The sequence below is a fragment of the Rattus norvegicus genome, chromosome 6 (assembly GCF_036323735.1).
Source record: "Rattus norvegicus strain BN/NHsdMcwi chromosome 6, GRCr8, whole genome shotgun sequence".
In the NCBI taxonomy this organism is placed as follows: Eukaryota; Metazoa; Chordata; class Mammalia; order Rodentia; family Muridae; genus Rattus; species Rattus norvegicus.
This window is the reverse complement of record NC_086024.1, coordinates 101,302,331-101,327,298: the sequence shown is the minus strand read 5'-3', so window position 1 is coordinate 101,327,298 and position 24,968 is coordinate 101,302,331. Positions and strand designations below refer to the sequence as shown.

The 24,968-nt window shown below is 46.5% G+C and overlaps 1 protein-coding gene across 3 annotated transcripts in view; it reads right to left on the bottom strand.

The window, feature by feature from the left end:
• Fntb (farnesyltransferase, CAAX box, beta) overlaps positions 1-24,968 on the bottom strand; it is an 83,060-nt gene that overhangs the window by 25,418 nt on the left and 32,674 nt on the right. For 2 of the 3 annotated variants that reach the window (NM_172034.2, XM_063262446.1), the window contains exons 5-7: positions 14,538-14,684; positions 14,362-14,445; positions 5,368-5,454 (exon numbers count right to left, since the gene is read on the bottom strand). In NM_172034.2, the coding sequence (NP_742031.1) occupies positions 5,368-5,454; positions 14,362-14,445; positions 14,538-14,684 (318 nt within the window). The remainder of the gene's footprint in view (positions 1-5,367; positions 5,455-14,361; positions 14,446-14,537; positions 14,685-24,968) is intronic. The other variant, XM_039112877.2, reaches the window with a different exon arrangement.

Below are 24,968 nucleotides of genomic sequence, written 5' to 3'. Positions count from 1 at the left end.
GCCCTGGCCCTGAATTTTAAATGCATTTTTAAGTGACACTGCCATGGTGCATTTCCTAATGTCACTCTTCTTTGTTGCAGTGGAACAGCACAGGTGAACAGGCAGGCCCTCATCCAGGAGCTGACAGGACCTCCAAGTCCCTCCTCATAGAGGCCTGGAGCCTGGAGAGCTCACCAGCTTTCTTCTGAGAAACTCAGCCTTAGGGAAACCTGAGTGTGCAGAGTCTGAATCAGCTGCATGCTTGGAGCAGACTGCTCTTGTCTGTCTGTCCTTCTTCCTCCATCACCACCCAAACACAGCCTCATTTTAGATTGCCAGTGCACCAGGCTGCTTGGACTAGAGAAAGCATTCATGTTTGAAAAGTAAGATGAGTGAAGAGTCTGCAAGGGAGATCGAGTTCCTTTCTTTGTTAAACTAATCTTTGCTTCAGTTAAAAAGGCAATAGTGAAAGTTTCTACTTCCAAGAGCATGAAAGAATAAACACTGAAAAGCAGCTTCCTGCCCACTCTCCACCCCAGTTCCCATTACCAGCAGTGGCCTATCAGTCTCTGTGCCTCAGTCTGTCTGTGTCTCTTTAGCACATGTCACACATACTACACATACACACACATACACTCCACATATTACACACATACACATATACTATATACACCAATGCACACACACAGTACACACATACACTACATGCACACACACCCCACCCCACCCATATACTCCACACACATGCACATACACACACATACACACTGTACACACACACACTAAGGCACACACATATACTACAGACTGTGTTCTGGTTTTATACAAACAGGAACACATGTACACCCTCTCTGACCTTGTTTTCAGGTACTAAAACTCTTAGAAAATGACCATGATAGCACATGCCTACAATCCCAGCACCGATAGATGGAAAAAAAAAATCAAAGTTCACGACAGCCTCAACTAAAAAGCAAGTTCAAATCCAGCTTGGGCTGCCTATGACCCCGTCTTCAACACAGCTACAGCCACAAACACACATAATGGACAACACAAAGGACAGAATGCTAGAGCCCAATAAAAAGAAGGAAGAGGGTTTAAATGGCATAAATAGCCAGGGTAAAGACAGCAGGAGACAGCAGGAACACAGGTTAGCAACAACAAAATCCTAAAAGCTGATGACCAGCACAGAGGCTAAGACCACCTAAAGGGGTAGTTAGAGAAACCTTCCTCAGTTCTGGGACAGTGGGACAGAAGCAGCAGCAGCCAAGAGCAAGACCAGGCTTGAAAATTATGGTGGTTTGAATAAGAATGGCCGCCTTAGGCTCAAATATGAATGTTTAGTCACCAGGGCGTGGCACTATTTGAGAAGGATTAGGAGGTGTGGCCTTCTTGAGTAAGTGTGTCACAGGGGGTAGGCTTTGAGGTTTCAAAATCCCTCGCCAGGCCTACTCTCCACCCTCTCTCCCTCTTACTTCCTGTTTCTCTACTTTCTCCTCTCCTCTCCTTTCCCTCCTACTTCCTCTATGTCTCCCTCTGTCTCTCTCCCCATCTCTCTCCCCGTCTCTCTCCCTGTCTGTCTGTCTTGCTGTCTGTCTAGCTGTCTGTATATCTATCTATCTATCTATCTATCTATCTATCTATCTATCTATCTATCTATCTCTAAAATCTACACTTCTACCAAGAAAGGAGGGGGTGCTGAATCCCCGCCTCCACAGCAGACAGCAGGCGGGACCCACGGGAGGCCACCACGCAGCACAAACACCTCACCTTTTCCCTTCAAGCTTCACATCCAAGGCAGGAATTTGAAAGCTCAAGAACAAAGCCCTTCAGATACTGACATGTGTGAATTCCCTGAAAAACAGCACAGCACAGTTTGCAGGCTCCCGTCAGCTTCCATATCCGCTACAGCATGAGCAGAGTTGTTAGGCACCAGATATGTGAGCTCATCTCCATATGGAAGAGAGACCCGGCCTCACAGGCAAGGTGGAGGAGACATGCTGGGAACGGAAGAAAACTGCTGAAAGTTGTATTTTTATGCTTTAAAGTTTTATTTGTGTGTGTGTGTGTGTGTGTGTGTGTGTGTGTGTGTGTGTGTGTGTGTGTTTTGCCTGCATGTATGTTTGAATACTATGTGCAGCCCACATGGAGGACAGAAAAGGGAGTCAGGTCCCCTGGAACTGGAATTCCAGAAGATTGTGAGCCACCATGTGGTTGCTGGGATTTGAACTCAGGACCTCTGGGAGAGCAGTCAGTGCTCTTAACCACTGAGCCATCTCTCCAGCCCCCCAAAAACAAATTTGATAGGAGTCTTTTAAAATGAGGTTAATACTCCTATAAAGGCTACTGTAAAAGAAGCATGCGGAGTTATGCTGGCACATGCCTATAATGCTAGCACTCAGGAAACCAAGGCAAGATGTGGCTGGCCAGTAGTACCAGTCAGCCTTGGGTTCACACTGAGACCTTGTTTCAAAAATGAAAATAAAGAAGAAGTTGCCAAAGAAATTCTGCAATGTGATTTCTTGGTCCTGCTGAGTGCCTAGTACAGGGGAAACTGATCCACACCAAGACTCATCATCAGGAAGTCTCCAAACAGCACCAGCAAAGGAGGTCAGGCGATGACAGATAAAGAGTAAACAAAACAAACTGCCCAGGGGACTGGGCGTCTGGATGGCCTGGCATGGTAGCAGGCACTATGGTTACCACCACAGGAGGTTAACGCACTTGAATCTGGTCTGTTCCACATGTGTATACAATTTAGCATCCCATCATTCGACACAAAGAAATGAAATAATGTGTCCAAGGCACAAAGCTAGTTGTAAATAGACTGGCTCCGTCAGATCCCCATGTTTGGTGAGGGTCCTGCTAGTGAGTCCTCTTGAAGACTGGGCTGGACACTCTTACTTGGTTCAGAACACCTCCTAGGCTTGGCCAACCAAGAAAAGGCACAGGGAGTTCAATGTGGCATTAAAACTACAGCCATTGTACAACTGCAGAACGCTGGTCCCCCTATCTGTCTTTTCTTTTTTCCTTTTGGTTTGCCCAGGGGACGGCCATAGTACCCTAGTGGTGGCAGTGGCAGCCTGGGTCTTAGGGCAAGGCAGGGCAGCTAAATCTAATAGAAAACCTCCATCTTTAGCAGGAAGAAACAGGCTACTAGAAAGTGAGGACAAGCCAGGAGAGTCAGAGATGGAAAAACCCAAATTCAGCTCAAGTTTCTACGCTGAAAGCACATACGCTGGGCAGACCAAGCAGCCTGGAATCAAAACTGATCTGAGATCTGAGCCACCCGCCACCCACGGCAGGGCAGAGCACTGTTTGAAGTTTACAGTGTGAGTCTGACTAAGTGGCTGGTCTGCTTAAAAACAAAAACATCCTTTGAGGCAATCTAACAGAATCCATTCTCTACAACACACCAACCGCCATCTAAAGCTGTCCAATACAAGAACATCCAAGAAATGAGACAGGTCCATTTCAAGATACTCACATGCTGAAAAGGCCTACACATGGTTTTTAATTTTTATGATTATTTTATTCTACATGTATGGGTGTTTGCCTAACATGCATGCCTGCACACCACATGCATACCACATGCCCATGCAGGCCATTAGAGGACATTGAATCCCCCAGAAATCAAGTTACAGACAGCTGTGAGCTGCTATGGGGTTGCTAGGAACAGTATCCAGGACCTCTAGAAGAGCAGTGTTCTTAATTATTGAACCCCCACACCCACACCCCCACCCCCATAAATATACCACCCATTTAAGACTTTGTTGCCCAGACTGGCAGTAGGGACCAGCACATGCTACTGCACCCGGATCACCCAAGGGTTTCTAAGCAAACATAATACCCATTTGCCACAGGAAGTGATAAAAAGCATACTGAGAAGGCATAAAAAGATGGGACATCTCAGGGGCTGGAGAGATAGCTCAGTGGTTAAGAGCGCCGACTGCTCTTCCAGAGGTCCTGAGTTCAATTCCCAGCGACCACATGGTGGCTCACAACCATCTGTAATGAGATCGGATGCCCTCTTCTGGTGTGTCTGAAGACAGCTACAGTGTACTTACATATAATAAATAAATCTTTAAAAACAAAACAAAAAAAAAAGATGGGACATCTCAACTGAGGAACAGAGCACTAAAAAGAACCAAATCCAGGGAATGCCCAGTTTCAGTCTCAAAGCACCACTGTCTTTCTCACAATCCTCAAAGATTCACTGACGATGACATGGAAAGTCGGAAGGCAGTGAAGCCACGCTTATAGAATTCAGACAAATACGGTCTACACCACTGCCAACTTATTACTCTCCAACCACACAGCCCACCAAGCAGGCTGGCAAATACAGGTATGTGCGGGATCTTAAAAGTGCATTTCCTAGGGGTCCTTTTCTGAGAACTTCTGGAATATTATGCTTTGTTAAAATGAATAATAATAATAAAACAGGGTTCCAACAAAGCAGAAAAATGAAGTAAATTTCATGCTGGAAGGAAGCTTCTAGATGCCTGCTGTGCACCAAGCTGAGAGCAATCTGTCTACATCTAAAGCAGAGGGTGAAGGCTGAGGGAGGGGGGGAAGTACCCAGAATACACACTCACACACACTCACACGCACAGACACACACTCACTCATACACACTCACACGTGCACACACGTACACACAGTCAAACACTCACACTCAAACACACACACACTCACACGCAGAGACACACATGCATACACAGTCACAAATAAACACGCATGCATATGTGCAAATACACAAAAGGAAATATTATTTGAAATATCTGACTGTATGAAGAAAAACTTTGTAGTACTGGCAGAGAATCTGGAGAATTCCTGATAAATACATTAATTCCAGGAAAATGAAAGTTATACAAAAAATATGACTACAGCATATCATCTGTACATATGTAATGTCATTGTACTACATTTTATTACATGGTGGTAAAGTACTATTTCAATAAAAACAGATTGTACACACAGATGCATACAGATGTGCCTTTTGTTTCCCCAGTCTCCTGAATGCTGTGATTACAGTGTGGGTACTGAGGGCCACCACACCCAGTCCTGTTTCCAGTGTTTTGTTCTTATAAACAAGTCTTTGTCTCTTTAATGCACGTGGGTGGGTTTCTGTAGAAGTGAGGTTCCTAGGTTTCATAAGCAAGAGTGTTTTGAGATATTGCCAAACTGCTTTAATCAATTTAGACTCTAACCAATGCTACTCACCAAAGGTTTAGATCTGTGCCAATATAAACTATAATATAACATTAATGGAAGTCTAAAGGTAATCTCATGTACTCGGGCATAGCAAGTCACCCCTAAGAATCCTTCTAAGTTTCTATGTTCCTTGACTGCTTGCTCTCTAAGGACTGGGGACCACATGACTTTTCCCACCTTGCTATCCATTCAGCAGTGCCTTCGAAGAGGTCAGGAGTGATGATGTTGGTGAGAGAGGCTACTGAGGCAGCACAGTACGCACTTCTGCAAAGACAGAAACGGAGGGAAACACATCAGGCTCCAGGGCAAAGCCAAAACGAGGCTCAGAAAATTGCCTGGGTTGATTACTGCAGTCACATCGTGCTCCTGGCACACAGCTGTTCTTCCTGGGTCTCCGAGAGGTGTGACATTCTGTCTGGATAGAGTTGCTCACAGCATGGCTTCAGTGAAGGAACATGACATTCTGATCTCTCTGCCTCCGCACAGGCGGGCCTGCACCCTCAGAATTAATGGCCCTCTCAGTTCACCTCAACAACAGATTGAGCCCTTTCCCCAGAGAGCCACGACGGTTCCCACCGTCTCGTCTGGTGCTGCTGAGGTTTGTCCAGATGTCTCACTGCTGCAGGCTCGGGACTTCTGTCTGGGTTAGGGACATGTGCGAAAGGTGAGCTCTCACTTCTTCCGACAGCCACACTCCAAAGCAGGTCACCAAACCCTAATAGCTGCTTGAGCACACTAAGGGAAGAGGAAGGGGTATGTCCCCAAGCCTCTAGAGAAAAGAGCTCGGGTTTCAAGTGCCGTCATCAGACACACAGAAGCACACCTTCCAACAAAAGTAGGAACAGCGTTAGGATGTGGCTCAGTTGGTAAAGTGCTTACCAAGCATGCACAAAGCCCTAGGCTTGATCCCCCAAACCGGTCATGGTAACGCATGCCCTAATCTCAACACTCAAGAGGCAAAGGCAGGAGGATCACGAGTTCAAGGCTATCCTTGGCTACAGAACAAGTTTGAGGCCAGTTTGAGATACATGAGATACTGTTTCAATAGGAAAAAAAAAAAAAGGTAGAAACCTGTCTTTCCGGCAGGGTAATTCCGGGGATCTAACTCAGGGGTTTGTATATACCATGAACGTTCACTTCCTCTAAGCTACATTTCTAGCTCCTATCTGAAAAATGAGCAAATAAAATAAAATCTATCCATTTGATTTGAGTTAATCGTGTCGTTCTATCCTTTCAGTCATGACTCCAGACGCTCTTTCATCTCCTCCGCCTGTCCTGGAACAACCCATAGTCTTCTCCAATACCCGCCATGGAAAGACAGGAGTTATATGCTTGAATTCTACTCACAAACCCTTCCCTAAGGGCTCAGAAGGAACCTGAAAGGGAAGGGAAGGGAAGCCTGGCTTCCATCTTACTCTGCGTGCAGACTAACGTGAGGCAGACTTGCTGAGGCGCTCTACGGAAATCTCTGCAGAAACCACAGGCTTGGCTGTCCTATCGGCATTATGGCCAGCCAGGCTCCCACTGGCCGAAGGCACAGCCGAGGCTGAGTCTCGCCGGCAGGCGGATGGATACACGCAGTACACAAGATGCGCCAGCAGAGTACACAAGAGTCAAGCGTGCGAGGGCCAAATGTTGCCATTTACCATATGCTAACTCTGAAGGTATGATCTAATTTCCTGCAGGGCTTGAGCCATCACAAAGGCTCTGCAGAGTTCTCAGAATCCTAACGAGGCAGGGAGGGGCCTGAAATGCAGTCTGCCTTTCATCTTGGAAGAACAGACAGGGGAGGCAGTTGTGGAATGCTGTCCTCCCGGTGTGATACGGCTGCTACAGTCTTGAAATGAAAGCAGTTGTGATGACTTCAATAGATCCTCACAAGATAGTGTCTATCTATTCCTGTGCAGAAGGAGAGTGGGGGAGGGGCATCAGGCCCTTACGGAGACTCCGGCCACTCCTTTTCTGAAACCCGCTCCCCCACTAGCTGTATGCAATCCTGAGGAGCTGCTGCAAGTGGTCTCAGGTGCTTGAGAGTATGCAGGAGGTAGAAGACTGAGGGAGGACTCACATGAGGCAGCTATCATGACTAAATTGTCTCTTGGGTCTGTTATTGCCCGCTCTAGTGAGGATGAACAGAAATTCACCTCCCAGGATGAGGCCATCAACAACTAGTGGCTGGACGGGGGATGAACAGAGCCAGAGATGAGTTGGGGGAGTACAGTTACGCGGCCTCAGCTAAGGGGGATGGGCTAACAACTGAGGCTGAGCTGTCTGAGGGTACAGCATCCATGGGGGCAGTTCCGGTGCGGCCATCTTTGCCCAAGTGGTATGGATAAGCAGGTCTCCCTGCTGGAATGGCAACTCGGTTCCCCCATGCTGATGTAAGACATGAGACAGACGCTGGGCCGTCTAACCCAGAGGGAACTTTAGTACCCAAAGTCTGCAGGGAAGATCCCAGAGGAACAGTCCTCCTCTGCACTCCTGCATGTGACAGAGGGCGGCAGGCTCCTTGATGTCTGTATTGGAGACACCCTCAGATGGTTGATGGACTCGAGAATCTATTACAATCCCTGACAACTTCATGTACAATGGAATAAGACTGCCAGGAACACCGAGGCTATAGTCGACAAGACACGCAGCTGAAACCGAGCTGTCTGCCCGAGGGCAGAACTTGCTCATGAGTGGGAAGCCGGCATGTGGGTACTGTACTCCATGTCAGCCTTCATCAGGATGCCCTAACCTGGATAAAGAGAGGAGACAGAGGTGCTGGCTTGCCACTGCTGACAGCTGGGGCAAACAATAGGAAAGTGTAACCTGGATCTGTACAAAAACCCTCTGTAATTCAAGAATCCAGAACACATGGGAAGAGTCAAACTGGGAAATGAGGTAGAAATGATATGGAGGGAACGAGGCACGGGAGAGGAGGTGTAAGCGTTCTCTGTGTTCAGCAGGGAGCTAAGAAGGACTTTAAAGCAGGCTAGGGACTGGCATGGGGTCATGGGGCTTTTGAGGTTTGCCTCTTTGTGAGGTAGGAGAGGTGCTGGTGGGCCTGAGTAATTTAGATTGGCATGGCCAACCAGTTTGTAAAGGGCTAAACCATCAAAAAGGATTCGAAAAAGAAAAACCAAATAAAATGGCCTGTTTGCGTCCAGGTCACTTGAAAACAAATGAGGCAAAATCTGTGCTCGTGTGGCGTTCACAAGAAAAGCTGACAGAAACCAAATGTGTTGTGAGCTTCTAGTGTTTCTTAACCTAACCCCTTCACAGAGCTCACCTAAGACCATCAGAAAACACAGACATTTATATTACAATTCATAACAGTAGCGAAATCACAGCTGTGCAATAGCAACGAGAATAATGTTAAGGTTGGGGTGGGGGTCACTACAACATGAGGAACTGTATTAAGGGTCGCAGTATTAGGAAGGTTGAAAGGGCATTGGTCTAGAAGCTTGAACAACAGTTTCCCAAAGAGGTGGGAGAGGGACAGGTGAGCCCAGTGTGCCCACTGCTATGGAGGAAGGAGTCCTGAGGGTGAGAACTGACACAGCCACTTCCCCAACATGGTGGCCAACGCTGTTCATACAGAAGGGCCTGGCAGGGCAACTAAGTGCCACATGTTGAACTGAGGATTTACTGGCCCTCTTCTAATGTGCAAAGAGGCTAGAGCCATGAGCTGCCTTAGTTCCTGGCAGTCCCCAGTAAACATCAGTGGACTGATATAAAGATAAAGTGATGTAAGTAAAAATCTTGCTGGGGTGGGCAATTATTGCCCCCCATGCTCTGTATATATCTCCCTTGAAAACACACTGGGAGTAGAGATTCTCTACCCAACCCAGGACACTTGGGACAGCCGGCTGTGCTGACGGCAAGGCAGTAGGATCAGCGCTGGCCTGGAGCTTGCCAAACCCAGGAAGTCCAGTCAGGCAACAGCTGTGGTAAGCGAGAGTGCAGTACTGCTACCTCTTGGCCCTAGGCTGGGCAGTACAGCACAAGATGGTTCTATTAAGCCCACCAGACATGGGTAGGCATGCGCGTGGCCTATGGCAGTACCCCAAGATGAGGAGGTGTTGGTTCATGAACAATGACTGTGGATACCTGAGCTAAATAAGGTCACCCCCCCTCCACCCCACATGCACTGCTGCACCTAACATTGCTCTTTGGAAGAAACTACTTTTAAGAGCAATGGGATCAAAGTCAGGCACACCTTTAATCCCAGCATTCAGGAGGCAGAGGCAGGCTTGTGGTCAGTCTGGTCTACAGAGTGAGCTCCAGGACAGCCACGGCTACACAGGGAAACCTCGTCTCAAGCAAACAAACAAAGCAATGGGATCTTTTGACTCTCACTAACAGTTTTAAAGAATATTCTCCCAGCCATCAACTCCTAAGACCTATTCTCATTGCTTGGAATAGCTGCCTGTGGTGTGTGTGCATTGAGAGCCTACCCCCACTTTGTGAAAGAGTTCCTTTTGCACGTGATATAATATTAAGCTGTAGGCTCTCCACAGATTTGGAAAAGCACCTAGAAGAACAGAAAAACAGAAGATAAAGGGTTCAATTGTTTCCTGGGTGTGGGGATATCTCCCTATGGTATTGGCAAGGGAGACCCCTAAAGTCCCACTATTCAGGCTATATTACTATTGGCCACATAAGGAATGGTATGTAACTAGATGGTAAGATCCTATTGCAAGAAACTACTGTATGTTCTGGTTGCAGAATATGAAGGAATCAAGCTGGACTGAGCTAGAAGCTCACTGGTTGCTTTTCGTAGTGCCACAGGACACTAGGCTGGCTGCTGGGAGAAACGGTCGCCAACAGGCCTGCTTGGCTGTGTGTTAATGTCATCAACATAGCAGGTAAAATCCATCTGCTAGTGAAGCAATGGTACAAACAACTACTTTTTCAATGGAGGGAAACTATGTTTGGTATTGTAAAACAGCAAAACCCTATGCGGGCAGGAAGGCTACTGCTGTTGTCAAATAGTTTATCTTTACCTTTTAGCAGTTTACCTTCTGCACATTTGTCTAAACAGTTTCTAAAGAGACTTAGAATCGGTCAAATTGTTGAAAATGTCCTGGTGCGCTCAGCAAGTCATCATACATCTACATAATTCCAAGGTCCAGGGATTGCTGCAGAAGAGAATATAAGAATACAAAGCCCAGGAGAAGGGGCGGAGTGTTGTGGAATTCCTAGGCATGAATAACTGCTGTCCTCTGGAAATCAGAGCATTTGTGATTACCCATGTGACACTCAAGAGACTAAGCCTATTAACATTTCCTTGTTAGAGAAGGGGAGGGGAGATGTTTAGATACTCAGCTGAGACTCCAGCCTCTTGCTCCTTCCTGACCTCCACCCGATGCATGTAATCCTGACTCCACAAAGTGTGGCTTCAGAGAACATAGGATGTACAAGACTGACTGGGGACGGGAACTCCAATGATGCAGCTTTTGTGACCGTCACCCGTGGGTTTTGGTGGTGCAGCTGCCCACATCACCCATGTTCTATAAACAACTCCAGTGCACTCAATGGTTCACCAAGCAGGGCCTGGATGAAATTTTCCTTGACCTCTGGTTGCCCTCTGTATTTGAGATGGACAGAAATAAGACTCCCAAGAAAAGTCACACAACAGTAACTAACCACAAATCCTAGATCACACACAGAGCTGGGGAGGGAACAGACACAACTTTCCATGTAGCTTCTTCCTGTTCCTGTGTCCAGCACCATGGCTCTCAGGCTCGTCTGCTTTTGTCTTCTCTTCAGCACTGTCCTCCAGACCCAAGTCTTTATCATCCGCCTGGATCAACCTTCTGTTTGTCTCCCTCCTTCCAGTCCAGAAACCAGAGGACGTCACTGGAGCACTCTAATTCATTCACTGCTACCAGAGAACTCAGAGAGTTCAAGTCAGCTCATTTCACTGCCTACTTAAAACCTGTAAGAATTTATTTGTCAGCCTCTGTAATGAGAGTTCAGGGTCTCCTCCATCTGTCCCCAGCCTGCCACAGGTCATTGTTCCCAGAGGCCTGCAGGCCTCCTACACCTCAGTAGCTTTCAGCTAACTGCTCATCCCTTGAATACATCCTGCTCTGTCACTTGTCTCTCCTCTCCCCAGAGAACACTACAAATCCTACAGTTAATTCATGAATAGATGAACAGACAAAAATGAATAAATAGGCCCCCTATTTATTGTTTATTTGTTTGTTTTCCCAGTGCTCAGGATTGAATCCGGTGTCTCATATATAGTAAGCAAATGCTCTAAATGAGAGCTGCACGTCAAACTTCCATTTTGCTTTTTACTTTGAGACAGGATCTCAGAGTTACCAGGCTAGCCTTTACTTTATAACTCTGCTGAGTCTTCTGAGTAGGAGTCTGAGGTCATGGGCCAGGCCCGGCTAACAGTAACTCCTTACTTAGCTGTTCATTGCAGGGACCCCGAAGCTATGGACACCTGAGTAAGGCATTCTTAGGAACTACCAGGAATTGTTCTAGACTCTGGGGTCAGGAGACCATCTCTGTCTAATCAGGCACTGGAATAAGCTGCTCTCTAAGTGATAAATTGTCTCTGGTTTTGACTTTCTCTACTGAGCACTGGCTGGTGCTTCTAGGCAAAGGAAAACCAAAGAAATGTGGCGAGGATGATGGCCTGCTGCTCCTTAATGGAACACACAGAATTGACTAGAGAAGTTTCCCTGCATTTGTCTAGCATATATGAACACAGACACAGAAAAAGACTGCATTTTGGAAACTCAGAGAATGATATCTAAAACTAGTCTGTTAAGGAAACACCATGGAGACACCATGATTTGCTTGCTTGTGCCTCATCTCATTCAGCTTCTTTTTATTTTTGTTGTTGTCGACATCATTTGGTCTTGTGAAGTGAGGTCTCTGTGTATCTTGGCTGACCTGGAACTCATAAGGACCTGCCTGCCTCTGCCTCTGAAGTGTTGGAATTAAAGGCATGAGCCACCACATCCAGTTGTTTTGACATAGGGTTTCTCTATGGAGGCCTTGTATGCAGACCTTGAATTCACTCTCCTCCTGCCTCAGCCTCTTAAATGCTGACGGTCAGTGCGCCACCGCGCCCAGCTTCAATTAATCAATAAAAACTAAACTGTCTTGCAAGCTGCCATGATTCTCTAAGGACAGTGCAGCCTCCAAGCTCTGGCCTAAAGTCAAAGCAGGTGTGGTAGGTTGAATAAAAATGGCCATTGCGGGCCTACAGTGCGCAGCACCGTTAACAGGTGTGGCCTTGTTGGAGCAGGTGTGGTTTTGCCGGAGGAAGTACAACACTAGGGGCTTCGGGGTCTCAGAAGCTTAAACCGAGCCTAGTCGCTCACTCTCTCTTCTGGGCACATGCTGATCTGGATGTAGTGACTCTCCCAGTGACTCTCCTGCACCATACCTTCCTGCACACCACCGTGCTTCCCGCCATGATGATAATGGACTAAACCACTGAACTGTCAGCCAGCCCCAGTTTAATGGTTTCCTCTAAGAACTGCCGTGGTCATGGTGTCCCTGCACACCAGCAGACCTTAACTAAGACAGCAGGTGAGGGAGTCTCTGTACCTGGTTCAGCCAGAGCAGAAGGACCCAGGAAGCAAGCGACAACGTAAGTCACCCAAGAGTGCGCCCTCTCCTGTAGGGCACTGAAGCTGCATCGTTATAGCCTGGTACTGTGTCGCTTGGTGAATTAGATGCTAGCAGAAATCCACTGAGCTTGTTCTCAGTCTCCTATCAGCTCCTGGTGTAGAAACTGCTCAGGACTTCAACACAGACCTCCATTTCCAGACCTCAGCCACTACTGCTTCCTAGGAGGCAAACAAGGCCTATCTGGTTGGTCTGTTTTCTTTAAGACTGTTTAAAAATCACCATCACCATTATCACCACCACCACCACCACCACCACCATCATCATCATGCGTCTAGGATGGCAGGTGGGGGTACACCTACTACAGCACACGTGTGGCGGTCAGAGGGCAACTCTGTGTTCTCTGCTCTCTCCTTCTACCAGGACCAAACTTAGATTGTCAAGCCTGTGCTGTGAATGCCTTTACCTGTGAGCCAGATACCATGCTAGCCATGCCAAAACACTTAACCCAAAAGCTACACAGCTAGCACGCCACTGTGAAGAACGTGCTCAAGAACCCGCGGTGAGGCCAGACACTTGGGGGAGACAGGAGGATCTCTGAATGAGTTCAAGACTAGCCTGGTCTACACAATGAGTTCCAAGCCATCCAGGGCTACACAGTGAGACCCTGTCACAAAACAACACACACACACACACACACACACACACACACACACACACAATAGCGCTATCATTTTGACATAAAAATTTCACCTCCTCCCCAAAATGTATTTTTCCTAGACTAAATAATATACAATCTCAGTGATCCACTGCATTTAAGAAATTACTTATTTAGTAAACTCCTTTGATGGGCTGCCCACAGGTCAGGAATCTACTAGCTGGGGTAACTAGTATATCTGTATATCTATTTTCCCTTTTCTTCTTTTTAATCCACAGGGTCATGTAGCCCAGGTTAGCCTTGAAATCATTATATAGCCAAGAATGACAGTGACCTCTTGATCCCCCTGCCTCCACTTCCCAAGGGCCGAGATCACACACCACCATACCTAGCCAGATATACTTCTAGAGTAAGATCCGAGGATCGAGCCAGCAGACACCGACAGTGCCCATCAGTTGGTTCAAGCCCGCTGCAGTTCTTCAGTGTACTGGCCCACAAGGACCTCTGCACCCCACGAGGAACCCTCATGGGCCTTGGGTGTTCAGCACCCTCGGGGTTTCACCAAATGTAGCCAGACAGGATTTACAGAGGTACTGTACGCTTGTTTCACCAAGAGAGGTGAAAGCTTATGTTACACTATGGAATTACTTACAGTAAACTATTTTACACCAAACAAATGTATCTCGTATTTCTAAATCAAAAGCATTTGATTTTTATCCAACTCATATTCTGACATTTCATGAAAGAAGCCGAGAGACAGTGACACCCTAGGACATTAGTGTCCTATTAGCAATGACCGTGACACTGTGCCAGGGACACAACATTTGCACATCGGCATATGGGATGAAGCAGCACTTTGCCATGTTTCTGAGGCTTAGCAGCTCTAAGAATAGGTACGTTTTAGAAGCCATGGATGCAACCGTCCCACTCACCTTACATCCACCTCTCCTCCGACGTGCATGAGAAAAGAGCCATCCGGTTGCTTTAGGGAGTACAAGTACTGAAGGAGCTTCTCTCTGAGAACAGGGAGAGGGCAGAAAGGGCAATGGTCAGTGCCAAACAGCAGTGGACCCTCCTGGAGCCTCCCCACTGCGGCCCGCAGCATCACCTGTTAATGACGTTGTAGGCTTCCTCCGTGCCAATGATGCATAGCGCGTTGACAGCTGCATACGTGGGAGCGAGGTGTGGGTACTGACCAGGGCCCCCTCCAAAGCCACCGTCTGGACTCTGACACAGCTCCAAGAACTGACACACACTAGATGCATGACCAAGGGGGAAACAAAGTTAGACAGCATTAATTTCCCAACACTAAATCCCTTTCAGATTCCAACCTTTCCTTATGCATTCTCCTACCTTTAAAGGGGTGAACATCCCCCCTTGCCACTTGATTACAATCCCCCAAAAGACTTAACTCTCCACCTGGCTACCGTCCGTTTTGTGCACACTCCTGAATCTTCTGTTTAAGCATCTGACTTGCCATAGAGCAAACACCTCGAGGCTGGGGGGACATCTTTGGCAGCCTGGTGCTGAGTTTCATGCTTCCTGACCAAACCTTTCTCCTATGTTTCAGTAACCTGTCACCTGGGTCTGGAGCAGTAGTCTCCTCCAAGGGCCCTTGGATTCTGCCCCTAGCTCAGGGCGTAACTGCTGCTCACCATGCTAGTCACAGCTCTAGATGCATTACTAGACCTCAGCCCACAAGCACACTTTCTCACCTGAGCCCTCTCAGACAACATCCTTCTGTTCCCACCACCAGCAAGGGGCGAGTTTTCAGTGCAGCCCGCTCCACTGTTGGGAGGATGGGAGAGCAGAAGCTCAAGACAGCACTGCTGGGGGTCTGGTGTGAAACGCTAACACCTGTAGGATCGTAGGATCGTAGGATCGCTCAGTTGAGATTTGGTCCCCCAGCTGCTGGTGTTGCTTGTGGAGGAGGCAGACCCTCACAGGAAGCTAGGACTCGGGTAGATCTAGAACAAGGCCTACTTCCTGCGCACTCTCTTCTGAGCGTACACGCAAAGCCAGCTTCCTGCCCCTGCACTGTATGTTCCCTGCCATGGTGAACTCCGTACCCCTGTGGCTGTAAACAACCCACTTTCACTTTCACCTGTAAACTGATTTTTCTCCTCTTCTTTCATTTTATGTTTGCCACTCGGGCATCTTGTTTATATCTATAACAACCCTAGGAAAAGGACCACAGGGTTTTCCCGTCTTGTGTGCTTTTGTCTTGCTTCTTTGTGGCCCATGATGCCATCTGAGGTGACGAATACAATGGAACTGAATTGACAGGATTGTCTGGCCGATTTTCTAGGTCTTTGAATCTTTGAATCGCACATCAAACCTGGGCTGGTTGCCCCACACTTGTTGAACCTGGTTGTGAGGTTACAATGATTTCCCAGTTCTGACAACAGCTATGGAGCACGGCCTGATAAGGGCCCAGGGTTTGTCTCTTCAGCACTGTTGATGTTTTGAGAGCATCAGCAGGACATACATGAGCACCATTACAGCACTGGAGGAAAGGCAGCGGCTGAAAGAGCTTTGCCGGGGCATTTTATCACTGTGACAAAAAGGTAACTAAGGCTGACTCACTGCCTTCACCACCCCTGAATCTTTCCAGCTAACCTACAGACGCTCCAGTTCCCTCACAGAGAGAACCTGTTCCTGAGGGTCTGCTGCTGGGCATGGCATCAGGTGAAATTAGGAGCCTTCACTCACAGGGCTTTGCACAGCTTTCAGGAAAGACTGTTCCAGGACGGACCGAGTTAGGAAGGCCAAGTATAGCATCTCTCCTTCGTCACAACCTTCTCCTCAGGGAGAGTCTCTACCCAGGAGACCTCCTGGCAAGTCTCTGTCCTTCTAGTGGTCAAGGCCTTCTTTCTGGGCTGTTTTATCTCATTTATTATTTGTTTTCTTTTCTTCCTTTCTTTCCTTTTTTTAAAATGAGAAACAGTTTATTGTGAGCCAAATATGAATGACGAGAAGCATGGCTTCAGTTGTCCTAAAGGATATGTTCCAACACAGAAGTAGTTACATAAAAACTTTACAGTCTGCTTGTCAATTAATTTTTGGAAGTTAGCACACAGCGTGCTGGGTTTGGTCATGGCATCTGAGCTTATGCATCTGAGACTGTTCCAATCCATCCTTTCCCGCTACCCTCCCTCCCGTCTGCCTGCGTTCCTCCCTTCACCCAGACAGCACCCCTTCTGTTTTAGTCATGTGCTCCATTATTAACTTTCCCTTTCTCTTTCACGATCTTCCTTCCTTTGTATGACCTTTCCGGTTTTATGACTTACACACGTACATAAATATAGGCATTATGTCTATTTTAACCCGTTAGTGCTTCCCGAGACATAAGGCTGATTCCCACAGAGGCATATGTTCATTTCTCCTTCCCCACAGCACACATCCTCTGGAGACAAGTTCTCATGTGTCCCAGGCTACCTCCAGCTTGCTATGGAGCTGAGACTGACCTTGAAGTTCTGACACCTCTCTCCCCTCACACTCTGCCCCCCCCCCCGCCTGTCCACCTTCACCCCTGAAGTACTCAGATGACAGATGTGGTTTATGAGGTGCTCTAACCACTAAGATTCATCACCAGGCCTCTGTTTTGTGGTCTGCTTTGTTTGTTTTTTGAGACAGGGTCTCTCTCTACAGTTCACTGTGGCCATGCCCTCAGCAGTCAGTTGGCTGCAGTCTCCCATGAGCCATGATTACTGGCGTGATCGTCACACTGTTACTTTTGAGTTCAGATTCCGTTATGTAGACAGGTACAGCAACAGACTGGTTGTTTCAGTCTTCAGAGGATAAGACAATTCTTTTTGCTTCTCCTTATAACTAAAATCTTGTTGTAGGTAACACAAGGATTGAAACTAGAGTTTATAGTCAGAAAAGTAAACAATTCTAGAGTATATTTTTGAGAAAAATTTTTATGAGTGGAATTTGCTCCTTTTATATCCAAGCCGTGGCCAATTCTTACAGAATATCCAGAACCTTCCTATACGTAAGAATGAAGGGTTTTAACTGAAATAAAGCTCATCAGAGGGAGGTGGCACAGTACTTTAGGCAAGGCATGTGCTGCTCCTGCAGAGGACCCGGGTTCAATCCCCAGCGCCCACACTGCTGCTTACAACCATCTGTCACCCCAGTTCCAGGGGATCCGATGCCCTCTTCTGGCTTCAGACACAGGGTGTAGACATGTAAGACATACAAGAAACTCATACACTTAAAATATATGTACTGCACAAACATACAAGAGACATAAAAACAAATCTAAGCTCAACATCACGAAGCGCTTCTTCGTTCGGTCTTTTGAGAGAGAGGACCATTATGCAGCCCGGTCTAGCCTCCATCTTAGAAGCCTCACTTCTCCAAGTGCTCCAAGTACTCACGTGCTCCACTGTACCTACCGCTGCAAATTTGAGGCTAGCCTGAACTATGTAGGAAGTTCAGAAACCAAAAACAGTCGCCTAGTATCTGTTCCTTCCCCAGCTCTTAGGTAGAGTACTGCAATGAGAGGTAACACCCCTGACCCAGTCGCCCGAAGTCTGGAAGGAGTGGGGACCTGAATGTTCCAGACGCCTTGCTGTCCTGGCTCAGTGCCAACATTCCTCAGCTCACTGCTGTGAGGTTGAATGAGGAAACTGGAGGTGGGGCTTCCCTTGTGCCTCACCCCTCCACACCACAGAACATTCTGATCCTCAGGCTATTCAACTTGCAACTCAAGGAACACACAACAAACTCGAGTGACAAGCTGTCATTAGCAGATTTCTTAGCAACTTTGAAAAACCAAAATATTAACATACTCTGACCTATCAGAAAGGGGAGAGACACTTAAAGACCAAAAATTCATCAATAATAAAAAATAGCAACCAGAAAGCTTTGAGTAAACACCAAAACTGACCCTTTATGAAAAGAAAGTTTTCACAAAAGCATTCGTTCTGATATGCCACAGGCACAAGGGGGTCAGACACAGATGCAGATCAAGGTTACATGGGGTAGCAGAGAGCTTTGCATCCCAGCATACACATCTGTTTGGTCTGTTGCTACGTATTGTATGTAATGCCAAGTGCGGCCCCCAAAACATGGTTGCCCCCAAGACAGAGCATCTGCACAGAGACCCAAGTGATGCTATATGACCTTCCCCTCAAGTTATTTCTGATTGGTGAATAAAGATGCCTACAGCCTATAGCTGGGCAGAATTGAGGTGGGCGGGGCTTGGTGTCCCTGGGCTTGCCTAGGTCAAAGAGAGAGAAGGTGGAGAGAGGAGGAAGACACCATGGGTTAGGAGTCAAGGAAGCACAGCCATGAGGGCTGCCAGTTGGGAGTTAAGAGCTGCCCAGATGAAACATAACTCAGGCTTATGGATAGGAAATAGATTTTAATAACATAAAGGACAGATATCTGCCCAGCTTTAGTGCTATAAAGGTCTTTCTTTATTCCAGGAACTGAATGGTCAAAGGTGGGGTAGAAGTTCCAGGAATATTTTCTACACATATCAATGACCAGAACAGTGGAAAACCCTCTCGTAGATGAAGGATTTTCAAACCCAAACCGCATGGACTGGAATCAGTGGAGGAACAAAGACCTGGGCTTCCTGAGGCTGAAGAGTCCACCGTTACCAGTGGCTCAGATGGCTCGCACAATGCTGCACACCAACCATCTTTGCTGCACCATTAAAATTACTTCAGAGAATATTTACAAAAAAGAACCAAAAACCCAACAACTAACACATGTCTAGTACCACTTAAATGTGAGTCGTGGAGGGCAGAGGCAGGTGGCAGGTTTTTTAATTCTCCACATGACTCCAATGCTCACCCAAATCCCATTCCTTCTTATGCTTAAATGTGTACGGTTACCTGTGGATCTTTGGTTTCGTCTTGTTTGGTCTATGTGTTGGTTTTGTGTTTTGTTTCGTTTTGTTTTAAAACAGGTCTTACCATGTAACTCCAGATGGCCTCTGTTCACTATATAGTCCAGGCTAGCTTTGAACTCACAGAGATCAGCCTGCCTCTGCCCTCTGGGTGCCGGGATTAATGGTGTGCACTACCATGTCCACTTTAGTTTTGTTTAAAGGGTGTATACCCCAGGCTGGCCTGCAACTCACTACATGGGCCAAATTAGCCTTGAGTTTGAAGCAATCCTCCTGCTTCAGACTCCTAAGTACTGAAATTACCATGAGCCCCCACATTCCGCTGACTGTTCTTCTGACAGGTCCTGGGGTAACAACGATACTGCTGACCTGAGAAGCACCTTGTGAAGATCAATGAAAAATACCTGTCCTGTCCAACAGGCTACCTTAATCACCAGGGGGCAACTTAAATCTTAACTCAAACTAATTAAAATAGAAAATTTAGTTCCTCAGTCTAACAAGCCACCTTCCCAGTGCTCAGTGACTATGTTTAGCTAGTGGTGATGATACTGGGTCACACATAAGCCACAGAATCTCTCCATCACTGTGGGACATTCTATTGAATAATGCTTCTCTGCCATTCAACCACTACAGAGAATGTAAAACTTCTAAGAGAATCAAGTTCAAGGGAAGAGCATTTTGGCCTTAGTTTTTAAATTCAATTTCATTTAAGTTTAAGTAAGTGAGTATATGGTGTCCATCAGACATTTATCAGAGTTTAACAACTTAACACTTGTTACAGTTGAAGTGGTATGTGTGTGTGTGTGTGAGATGTCCACCAGACGTGTGGAAGGCAGAGGACATCTCTGTGCACTTGGTTCTCCCAACTTCACAGGGGTCCAGGGGGTCAGACTCAGGTCATCAGGCTTCTGTGCTAAATGCCTTTAGTCGCTGAGCTACCGCACTGACCCTATTGGTCTCAAATTGGTCTCCCTGGACTTCCTGTAACGGTTTGACTAATCTAAACTCAGAACAAAGGTGTCGCCAATGGGAACAACGAAGGATTAAAAAATATGTAAATAATGTGAGCCAAGCAGGAAAAGAAATCAGAACCCAGTAAGAATAAAACAAACGAAGTAGGCACAACTAGCAAACAGTACACTGGGGGTCAGTGCTGGGGGAGGGGAACCATGTAAATACAAGCTCAGAGGGCAGACAGGACTGCCCAGCAGGGGGGCACTGGTGACTAGGATAATCATCAAGTGCTCCTGTTAAAGATGTCAGCACAGCACCCCTAAGAACTGCACCTGGCCCTACCCTCATTTTTCCAACCAAGAGAAAGTTCAGATTATACTGATAAAAATAGCTAACATTTTAAAAACCAAATACTAAAGCTGGAAAGGGAACAAACTATTTAAAGGATAAAATTATGGACAGACACAGTGAAGAGGATGCCCTGCTACTCTCTTCTTAGTTCAAACTCTAGTAAATAACAAAAAGCAGGGCTTGTCTGTAGTAAGAACAGCTTAGATTGGATTTTAAAAACATTTCTGGGGCTGGAGAGATGGCTGAGCAGTTACGAGCGCTGACTGTTCTTCTAGAGGACCCTGGTTCAATTCCCACACCCACATGGCAGCTCACAACTATCTGTAACTGGTTCCAGAGGACCTGATACTCTCACAGGATTGCAAACAGAATACCAACACACATAAAAATAAATAAACCTTAAGAAAAAAAAAGTCTGCTCTTGTGATGTGTGGTGTGGTGGTAGCAAGCACAAAGGCCAGGGTACAATTTCCAGCACAGTAACAACAACAACAACAAACAATAAAGCAAAACAAAACTTCAGCACCAGAACAGGTTACCACAGAGACTTCAGGCCTAGAACGAGTTTCAAGGAAGACTGCAGTTTGGAAGGTAATACAGTCACCTGTGAACAGAATGGCTTAGGAGGAGGAGCTTCTGGGTGGATAGCTGGCTTCTCCCAGTAATGATTCCTCAGAGCTTATTCTACAAAACAGCTGTATCTCACGGTAACTCGGGGGCACAGCCTCAGTTAGGTGGAGCCCAGTCATGAACAGAGGCCAGAGCTACCCACAGTCTTTGCTAAGCACATCCAGACAGCAGCTGTTTGGAAAGCACGGTGAAGTTTTAGAGTGGGCTATGTAGAACAGGGGTTCTCCACATTGGCACAACTGTCACAGTCAGTTTTGTTTTGAGACTTACAAAGTTAATTAGCTTCCTTGGTCTGTGCCCATTAGATGCCAATAGAACCTGGCCCAGAAAAGTTCCCAGACTATCGGATATGATGTTATCACTGAAAGGATGGGGTTGGGGTTGCAGCTCACTTGGTAGAGTGCTTGCTTAGCAGATAAAGCTCTCTAGCAGCATATAAAAATGACGTGGTGGCCATGCCTGTAATCCTCACATTTCAAAGGTAAAGGGAGATAGATCAGAAGTTCAGGTCATTCTTGCAGAATAGTGTCTCTTGTAGCCCAGGTTGGCCTCAGACTTACGTAGCCAAGGATAACATTAAATTTCTGATCCTTCTGCACACATCTCCTCAGGACTACGATTACAGATATGCACCACCACATCCAGTTTATGCAACACTGGATTGAACCAGGGCTTTCTGCATGCTAGGCAAGTACTCTATCATAGAACTACATCCTGGACTTAAAAGCCTCAGTTTAACAGTGCAACAGGGTCCCTGTGGTTCTCACTTTGCTCTGTGTGGTTCATTAAAGTAGGTGTTAGTAGCTGAGCATGGGAATCACATTAATGTAGTTCCTTCAATGCCAAGCCAAGCAAGTGTCTGCTCCAAAACACATACTCATTCATTCGTTTTACGTAAGCACACATATAATTTTATGTGTAATCTCTTAGGAGATTCCCACCTCTGACTTTATTTTCCTTGAGGCACCTGCAATAATAAAGGCTTGTGACCTTGCTGGCAGAAAGTTAACAAAAGTGATTCTGTCCACTAGAGGGAACCCGATACATGTTATTTCCTAAACAAATAAGCTGGAGAGAGAATCTAATAGGAAAAGGAGACAAACCCATGTGCAGTGTAGGCTGTGTGTGACACCAGGATGTGGGCGGGGAAAAGCCCAAACCCCAGAGCTGGAGCCCCACCTGCAAGGTCACCTGGGGAAACAGACCACATTTCAAAGTGGTCCCTTTCCTTGTATAAGATAAATGAAAGGGGGCTGCAAATCTGAGAGGGGAGAGACACCACGGGGAGGTGAGGGGAGAGACACAGAGGGGTGAGGAAAGGGAAGGGTAAATGGTGTAATTACATTTTAATTTTAAAAACTTAAGAATTATTTCAAAAAATAAAAAATTTATACTAAAAAACCCCACAAGGCTCTACATCTTCAACTGCAAGTCCTGATAGCATATGGACTGTGACTGTCATTTCTCTTGAGGTTCTGGTTATGACCCTTGGCCTTTAATGGCTAAGTTATCTCTCTGGCCGATTTTTATTTTCCTAAAAATAATTTTTAAAATGCATATTTCAAGCACATGTCCTTGATCTCAGCTCTTGGGGGGGGGCAGAGAAGGTGGGCCTATCTATCTCTATGAGTTCACAGCCAGCTTGCTCTATTGAATGAGCTCTAGGACAGCCAGTACAACATAGAGACCCTGTCTACAAACAAACAAACAAACAAATAAATGATGTCTTTTGAGATATAGGGAATTGATATTGAGCACAACAGTGAACAAAAGGATAAACCTAAAAATAAAACAGATAAATGGAGACATCATCCTAGTCCAGGCAGTCTGAAAAGCAATCCTTACGTTTTTATAAAAACCAGTACGATGTCTCCGGAGCTAACAAAAATCGTTATCTCTTTCCAGTCAGCACTCCCAGGTCCTGACCATAGCACTATCTGGACTGTCAATTAACTGCTACTTAGGACAAAACCAAAGGGAGCACAGTGCAGGGAAGCCTAAGGCACTTAAAAGTTCATTAAATTGAGGCCACCAAGAAAGTTCAGGGTGTAAAAGCACTTGGCACACAGACTGACAGTGAAAAGCTGGATATAAGGATTCAAACCCACCATCCCAGCACTCCTACATGGAGCTGGGAGGTGGGCGCAGGGTCACTGGGAGCTCCTGAGCCAACCAGCCTGGAGTACGCTGAGCCTCAGAAGCTGTCTGAACACCTACTGAAAGCTGTCTTCTGGCTTCCGCATGTACACCGTGGTACACGCATGCCCACACCAGTGATGTGTACATCGTACAACACACATACAACAAAAGTAACAAGATAAAAAAAATACATACGTTAAGATGTCTGAGGGGTGGTAAGAGCACTTGCTGTGTGAGACCTGGGTGTGGGAACACATGTCTGTCTGTCTGCCTGCCTGCCTGCCTGCATATCTCTCTCTCTCTCTCTCTCTCTCTCTCTCTCTCTCTCTCACACACACACACACACACACACACACACACACACACACACACACATATTCTCTCTCTCTCTCCTTCATTAAATCAAGCCATGGGCTACAACCTAATGGTAGGACACTTACCCAGCATGCATAAGGCCCTAGACTCATTCTCATATTGAGAAGCAGAAGCTGGACTTTAAAGTTCATTAACGCAACTCAGGTATGGTAGCTTAGGCCTAAAATCCCAGCACTGAGAAGTGAAGCAGGACACCATGAGTTTGAGGCCAGCCTGGGCTACATAGTGAGTTTCTGTCTACAAAGTAAGATCTGTCTCCAAAACTGATGATAAATTAAAAAATAAAGACCAGGTTTATCAAATCAATGCTCAGAAGAACTATGAATTAAATATCTTCTTGGCCATTGATTATTAAAATGGTTCTTGAAATTGAGACAATTTGACTATTTTCAAAATACCCACTTTTAGGGTGGAAAGGAAAATAAGGGCCAACTATATAGCTTTGGTTAGCCTGAACTTCCTATGTAGACCAGGCTAGCCTCGAACTTTGAGATCCACCTAGCTGATTAAAGGTGTTTACCACCATGCCCAGCTACTTTAAGTAAAATTTAAAGCATCCCTTTGTACTGACGCTGTTCACTGTGGCAAGCCCTTTGAAGAGGCCTCTCCTCCCATCTAGAACTCTCCTCTACCATGTGTGCCCAGGGTCAGACTCAGGCCGTTGGACTTCAGGGCAGATGCCTGAGGAGCCATCTCACGGCCCCTCTTCCCATCTGACACCGCCACAAAATCGACTGACACTGACTTCCTCAGATCAGTGGCCCTGGAAAAGAACCTTCTGTGCAACCTAGGAAAATAGAAGAAACTGCTGATGAGCTCCCGCTGAGGAGCCCCCATCCTTTCTGCACCCCACATGTTCTGTGTCCTCTCTCAGGCCTCCATGGGTCTTTCACAAACTCCTCCTTCCCACCCCCTTCTCTCATAGCATACATCCTGACAGTGTAGGCATTGGTGGGGGGCTTCCCCAACAACCCTCAGCCCCCAACTGGTATTTCAAAAACACCCGGCCCTTTATTTTGACAATTGAATTCCTGTCACTGCAGAAACTGTGTCCAGCTCTACTTCCAGAGCTGGAAGCAAGCAGGCTTGTTGCAATGTCTGGATTATTTATAAAAACAATGCATATTTCCCTCTGCCACAGAAATATGAATTCTAAGGGTTAACAACTTAATTCTTTATTATCTTCTCCATCCACATTCATCACAAGACACCCTTCCCAGGAAG